The sequence below is a fragment of the Macaca fascicularis genome, chromosome 6 (genome assembly GCF_037993035.2).
Source record: "Macaca fascicularis isolate 582-1 chromosome 6, T2T-MFA8v1.1".
Taxonomy (NCBI): Eukaryota; Metazoa; Chordata; class Mammalia; order Primates; family Cercopithecidae; genus Macaca; species Macaca fascicularis.
The window spans coordinates 134,116,730-134,124,717 of NC_088380.1; the positions used below are offsets into that span (position 1 = coordinate 134,116,730).

The 7,988-nt window shown below is 34.3% G+C and overlaps 1 protein-coding gene across 1 annotated transcript in view; it reads left to right on the forward strand.

Annotated features, from left to right (window-relative positions):
- Positions 1 to 4,260, forward strand: part of PRRC1 (proline rich coiled-coil 1) — a 33,126-nt gene extending 28,866 nt beyond the window's left edge. The window contains exon 9 of the mRNA XM_045394186.2: positions 910 to 4,260. Within this exon, the coding sequence (XP_045250121.2) occupies positions 910 to 1,119 (210 nt within the window). The 3' untranslated portion in view covers positions 1,120 to 4,260. The remainder of the gene's footprint in view (positions 1 to 909) is intronic.
- The last annotated feature ends 3,728 nt before the right edge of the window (positions 4,261 to 7,988 follow it).

The window sequence follows — 7,988 nt, forward strand, 5'->3', positions numbered from 1 at the left end:
TAGAGCAGGGGTTCCCAAGTGCTGGACTGTTTGCATAAGATTTACTTGGGAACTATTTTATGTATGTAATACTGTACTGTTTCTCTTGGAACCAGCTGTAGAGTTTCCAATTCCGTTATCTTGGTGTCTCAGTTATCTATCTTAGTGGGATGTGAGAAACTGGATATTGTTAAAAAAAAAGAAAAGAAAAGAAAAACAAGAAACAAGAGCTCTTCAGGTGATTGTAATACATGGCACATTTGGTAGTCATATAACTGTATAGATCTGTTCTAGATGTGGCTGTACTCCTCTGGACTATACCTAACACCCTAAAACAGAAAAACCACATCATTCTTGGATATCAAGCAATGAGTTTATTCTTCTTTCATTCCTTTGTAGATGAATAAATGATATGATTAGGAGCAAATACAAGTTGAGTCAATTAGGAATGTTGCATCAGTGGTTTATGTTGTCCTGGACTGGATATTATTTGATACATATTAAGTGAATTACATTTCCAAAGATAATTTCCATAATTGAGCAACTCTTTTCTGAATGGATTTAAGCCTTAATTTGCAGTTTTCCTCTTTCAGGTTGAAATTTCATTACTATAAAAGATAACTTTAGCACTGATTTTAGTACCATCTTACTATTAACCTGAAGTGACACTTAATTTAGAATAAGAACTTAGACCTTCCAACTGTTAGCCCCATTAATGGGGATATTTTTTAAAAAGTAGATGTGTGTAATATTATATTGATTGTGTTCTAGCATTGTAACTTGATATAATTGGCAGCCTAGCTGTATTTCTCAGAGTTTGTCATAATCTATATTTAAAATAACATGAAATACTTTGAAATATCACTTATAGCTAGTTCCAATGATATTTTTAAACGTATTATAAGTAATATCAATTTCATCTTTCCATAGGCTCAAAGTCTAACTCCCCAGGACTACAATCTGAGGTGGTCAGGCCTTTTGGTGACAGTGGGTGAAGTCCTGGAAAAGAGTTTACTGAATGTCAGCCGGACTGATTGGCACATGGCATTTACTGGGATGTCTCGTCGGCAGATGATCTACAGTGCAGCCAGAGCAATAGCAGGCATGTATAAACAGCGCCTGCCACCCAGGACAGTGTGAGAGGAGACTTACTTAGGAGACTGAGATTTTCCCCCCACTTTTAGCTTGATGTTAAAGAAGCGGTTGTACCTTCCTAAATTGAATAGCCTAAATGAGTCCAGTAGTTTTTATCGTTTTCCTGTAGGCTGCAATTTTTCTTTTTCTAGAAAGGCATTGTGTCATTCCAGTAGACAAAAAGAAACAAATCCTTTTTATAGTCATATCATTTCACCTATCGTAGTTCTCAAAAAAGAAAATATACAAATATATTTACAGCACAATTTAACATACCAAATTTATAAGTTGGAAATTCATGTGCAAAGACATTTAACTTAATGCCATGTACTTGATTATTTTGTTCTTAAAGAAGACATTATTAAAGAACATGTTGGTTGAATGTTTATAAAAGCATGATTTCTTTTGGCTTCATCTCTTTTCCTGTCAGTCTTTGATGCCTTTTGTATGTGCACACGATCTCAGGGCTGGTGCTGAGCAGCCTGCTCAACAGTCACTATAAGACACCTACTTGTAGGGAGATGTTCCACATTTCCATGCATGTTTTCAGTAATATGGGCCAAAATAATGGAATTGATCATTTTCTTTTTTGGCCATCATGTACACATATAATCTGGAAAATCATACCTTTTTCAATTTTAAACATAACTTTTGGCATTCCCAGATTTATACTATGAACATTGGGGTAATACATTTTATTTTTTCATTGCTATATGACAGCTAAAGGGCAAATGATTCAAGTATATTTTAAATCAGAAGTATTCAAGTTATTTTTGTATAATGCTGTTCAGTATTTCCAAGAATAAACTCTGACAACAGCCATTGTTTCTGCTTCCACTCATACTCTCTAAACATTTTAATAGAGAAATTTTTGAGACGGGGTTACTTTATTGCTTATGGGATAGTATGTCTCTTACTTTAATTAAGGTTACTTACTTGGTTTGCCTTAAGCATTACTTTTTTAACTTTGTGCCATTTGGCCTTTACTTTTTATGGATGTTTTCAAAGAAACTTATTTTATATTCAGTCTAGTTTATTTGGTCTATTGTGTTTCTATTTAGTGGAAGCCTTTTCCCCTCAAATAATATATTTTATCATTTTTGGACTTATAAATCATAATTAATTTTTTTTCTTAATACTGTTGAACTTTGTATATACAAGTTCAAATAACTTTTTTGAAGATAGTTTCTTATATAAATGTAATTTAATTTTTTTACTCTTCTATACAGTTCTTTAGATGTAAAAGAGTTAGCACAGTCTCTGGCAGTTTTATAAAAGCTGTTGAAGTTCTTGTCCTGCACTGTTTTTAGGTATCAGGTTTGCTTTGTATTAATGCCACTTCAAGTCATTATTTGGTTTCTGCTATTTTTTTACCTGAGGATAAGAAGAATGAATATTAAATTTGAATATTAAATATATGTTACTTTCCAAGCACTGTATAATGACTGTTCAGTGAATATCAGACTTCTGTGTCATTAAAAGTCATGAGAGACAGCAGAGAGAGGTTACAGGTTGCCTTGGTGCACTTTTGTCCAGGAGTAACAGGGACAGAATAGTTTCTTTTCCTTCCTTCAAGTACATTTCTTTACCATTTGCTTCTATGCTATCCTTTTCTAGTAGTATTTTATCATGGCAATGGCATGATGACAAAACAGTCTTTCATTACAAACTGAAGGGAAGCATGTCCTTACTTAAAATAGTTCTGCTTTCCCTCCTATCGTAAGGAAATTTTACAGATTCTAAAAATATCTTAGTTTTTCTTTGATTTTTATTTTACCAAGTCACAAATGTCTTTTTGATGTTTTGAGAATTGTTCTCATAGAATCACAAACATTGACATTTCATTAGATGATTATTTTCCTAGAATCCCCAAAGAGCAGTGGCAGAGTTATTCCATGGCTTGATTGAAGCTAGATAATTTTCCTGCCCGTGGTGGCTTGGTAGGCCTTCTGCTCGGAACAGTGTGAGTGGGTGAGGAAGATGAGAGATGGGCAGATGGAAGAGAGAAATACATGAACCTCTCTGGTTCTGTTTGTGGCCCAGAGTTTTTGAAAAGCAGCAGAGCATGACTGACTTCACATGCTCAGCTTTCTCAGCCTTTTGTTTTTTTTTGTTGTCCTTAGATTTCCCTGTTGTAAAAGGGGCAAGAAAAGTAACTCATTTTCTCTAACACACCATGGCAGCTTAGCCAGATAGTCTTAGTGGTGGTGTTTAGGCATAAGATATGCTGATCATCAATCTGAGGCCAGTTTTCTTCACTCATCATCCAGCCCAAGTGTTCTGTTCTCTTCCTGCCCGTTTCCTTGTAACTCCTGCTCTAGCCTTGGCGGAGCAGGAGTGCTATTTGCTTTTGTTCTCCCTCTGTCTTAGGAAAAGCCATCTTTAATATAGTTCTTCACCACTGTTGGGGTTGTTTTGTGATTTTTTTTTTCTTCCGAAGAGCTCTTGTATTTCATATTTTGTATATAAAATTTTGTATTTTAATCCAAATTATTGCATTTTATAAGCTTGTACACATATATTTAATTAGTGTGAAAGGAAACAGAACGCAGGAAAAGTAATTTAATATCAACCTTAGTTGACAAGGTGCTCAGATTATTCAATTCGGGATCTTCCTTTTGTTAGGTTTTTGAGACAACCCTAGACCTAAACTGTGTCACAGACTGCTGAATGTTTAGGCAGTGCTAGTAGTTTCCTTGTCCGATTCTGTTGTTATTACTTTCCTGTTCTTTGTTCCTCTTTTTTCTGAAGATTAATGAAGTTGAAAATTGAGGTGGATAAATACAGACAAAAAGATAGTGTGATAGTATAAGTAAAAATGCAGATGAAAGTGTGTTGTATACATCCATTCAAAATTATGCAAGTTAGTAATTACTCAGGGTTAACTAAATTACTTTAATATGCTGTTGAATCTACTCTGTTCCTTGGCTAGAAAAAATTATAAATAGGACTTTGTAATTTGTGAAGCCAAATTGATAATATTCTATGTTCTAAAAGTTGTTGAGCTATACATAAATTATTAAGAAATATGGATTTTTATTCCTTGGATATGGTGTTCATTTTATGATATTACACAGGATGATGTATTGGGTGAAATCAGTTTTGTAAGTATGTAAATATGTCATAAATAAATAATGCTTTGACTTATTTCCCAAGTTGTATAGTGATTTTTTTTAATGCTAGTTTATATTGAAAGGACGCGTATTTGTTTTTTATCTAAATTTGTTACTGGCTGCCAAGAATTCTTATACAACAGCAACTTAACCACCATATTTCTAGTGGAACTGTAACATTCACATATACCAGAGTTGTTAACTTCAGGGTCCAAGAACTCAAAATATTTAAAGGAGAGGACACATTGGAGATAAACGTAATAGGCAAGAAGTTAAGGCCTATGGTCATGAGGACACTTCTTACTGGGTTTTCGAGTAGTTTTATTTCTTAGAATAGTTTCAGTGCACAGCAGAATTAATTAAAAGGAGGGAAAGTACAGAGATTTCCCATATATCCCTTTCCCCTGCATATGCAGAGTTCTTCCCCCATTATCAACACACCCCACCAGAGTGATCCATAATCAATGAACAATAAACAATCGATGAATCTGTATTGACCTGTCATCTCCTATAATCCATTGTTTACCTTAGGCTTCACTCTTAGTGTTGTACATTCTTGTGGGTTTAGTCAAGTGTATAATGACATGTATCCATCATTATAATATTGTAGGAGATTTTCACTGTCCTAAAATGTTTTTCTGTCCCCAAACCCCTGGCAACCACTAATCTTTTAACTGTCTCTATAGTGATGCCTTTTCCAGAATGTTATATAGTCGAATAATACAGTATGTAACCTTTTCAGATTGGCTTCTTACATTTAGTAATACATATTTAAGATTCTTCCACGTCTTGTCATGGCTTGGTAATTTATTTCTTTTTAGTGCTGGATAATATTCTATCGTCCAGATGTTCCACAGATTACTTACCTGTTTGCCTACTGAAGGATGTCTTGGTTGTGTCAAGTTTCGACAATTTTGAGTAAAGCTGCTACAAACGTCTGTGTGCAGGTTTTTGTATGGACTATTTTTAGCTCATTTGGTTAGTAAATACCAAGGAGTGCCGTTGCTGGATGTATGATAAGAGAATGCTTAGTTTTGTAAGAAGCCACCAAACTGTCTTGTATAGTGGCTGTATTGTTTCCCCGCCCCACCCCCCCAGTTTATTTTGTACTATATTTGGTATTTTGAGTTTATGATCTCAGGACAAGAGATTTTTGTCTTGATTTGGCCAAATTTGGGGCAGGGGAGCAGGAGATACCAGAAAACAACAGAATATTGATTGGGGGAAGGGGCTGCTGGGTGGGGTTTCTTGGTTAGTTGTCGGAAGACAATAATATTGTTTTAAATAGACCGGAAGAATACCAGTTCAGGACCTGGGAAAGACCCTGTTTCTTTATATTTAATTTCAGAATTAACTGGAGGAAAAAAAAATACGTTGGCAATAGAAACAAAATTGGCAAAACGATATCAAGGAAGTTTAAAAATTTACAGAGGAAAGAAATCTTATAAATTATGCTAAAGTGAGCTTATTTTAAGAAAAAGCTCACATTTTCTTAAGAATAGTGGTAACACTCGTTTTTAATAATTTTTTTTTTAATTTTCTTTAAAAAAAGCTGTAAGGAGTGAGGAACAAACACGTAAGTTTGTATTAGGCACTGGAGTAGAAACTTAAACCAACATTATGTTATCGAGCCTGTAGATATTTTTACTCCTGTTTTTATAGATAAGGTAAGTGAAACTTAGATTAAACTAGTTGCCCAATATCACAAAACAGATGAATCACAGAGAATTTAAACAGTACGTGACTTGCCGAACCAGTCTCTTCCCACCATCCTGATTACTTCAGGAAGTTATGGGTATATAATTAATCCTATATTTGTTGATTGTAAGTGAATTCAAATAATGGCATGAGGACTTTTCCTTAGTTTATTTTTAATCTTACACTATTATGTTTAGTGAAAACTATTTCTACTCCATATTTTTCTTTTGAGTTTGACAGGGCTGTTTTGGGCTTTCCTGCTGGTATGAAACTATGTTCTTGACATTTGGATATCCTCCCCAATTTGAGAAACCATTAACTAGGTTTGAGTATCATTTTTAGGATAAAAGCCACAAATGTTTTCTAGTGACATCAGGAAGGTATTTGAAGAAAATTTCTTGTTAAACTAGTCTTCAAGCAAGGTACTGAACACGTCTTTTAAAATATTTAAAAATTACTTTTGTTATTGACATGTACATGTAGGAAACTACATAAATCACAAATGAATTATCACAACATGGATACACTCAGGTAACAACTGCTCCAATAAAAAAAAAATAGACCAGCATCCCAGAGCACCGTTAGACCTCCTGAAATCACAGTCCCCGCCTTCCCTGCTGAGATAACCAATACCTTGAATTCTAACAGTCTTCCTGGTTGTTGAATTCAATATAAATGGAATCCTCAGATACATTCTTTTACCTCTGACTTCTTTTCTTCAGCATTACGTTTGCATAAATCATTTGTGTTGTATATAGTGGTATTTGCTTATTTGTCTTGCATAGTGTTATGCAAGTTATAGTGTTCTGTTGTCTGAATATACCACAATGTATTTATCTTTTGTTGCTGAACAATTGGGTTGTTTCCAGTTTTTTTGGTTGTAATGAATACAGCCCTGGTTATCTTGTACAATTCTTTTGATCCACATATGTGACATTTGTGTTGGAAATATAGATAAGATGAATTGCGGGGGTATAAAGTATGCATATGTCAATTTTAGTAGTATGGCCAAAATATTTTCTAACTATGCCTAAATTTACCCTCCCATCATTACTATGATGTTATTTCTACTTACTGTATATCCTTGTAAACACTGTATCCTTGTCAAAAGACTTGAAGTCTCTTAAAATTAATTATATTGTGGTTTTAATTTGCTTTTCACTGACATTAGGGAGAAAGTTGAGCAACTTTTCATGCATTTACCATTTGTATGTCCTTCGTGAGGCATCAGGTTTCCTGCCCATTTTTCCCTTGAGTTTTCTCTATTTCTTAACTGATTTTTAGACGTTCTTTGTATACTCTAGGTACTATGAGTTGCTGATATCTCCACTTTTTATTTCTGTAGTGGTAACGTTCAGCGAGCAAAAGTTTAAAATCATAACATACAGGTGGTATCGCTCTCTTTTTTTATGGTTACTGCAATTTGTCCTGTTTTAAAAACACCTTTTCTTACCCCAAGTTCTTAAAGACATTCTATGTCGACTTATAAAAATTTTTATTATGTTTTAGTTTTCACAGGTGAGATGGGAAGTCTCCTGGAATTATTTTGTATGCCTGTGCGTGGTGTGAAATAAGGGTTCAGTTAAAAGTGTTCCCCTCCAAAGTGGATATCCTGTTGTCTTGACATCATTTATTGAAAGGACCATCCTTGGATTTATTGGGCACATTAACTGAGTTGACAATCTTCTACCATGTGTGTTCCCTCCTCACCCTTCTCTAAACAATTCTAAATGTATTTAAAAGTCTCAGTATACATCAACATTGATTTATATTTCCCTACATTTTACGCTTCCCATTGCTCTCTATTCCTGTATTTCTCAGCTTCCTCTTGTGATTACTTTCCCTTTACCCTGAAGAAAACCTCTTTATAACGTCCTTTACTGTAGATCTTATGGTGATGAACATCCTTGCTTTCTGGTTTCATTTGACAATGTTTTTATTTCACACTCATTTTTGAATGATATTTTCACTGGATATAGAGTTCTAGTTCATTATAGCCTATCAATATCTGTTTTTGTTTTTGAGATGGAGTTTTGCCTTTGTTGTCCAGGGTGGAGTGCAGTG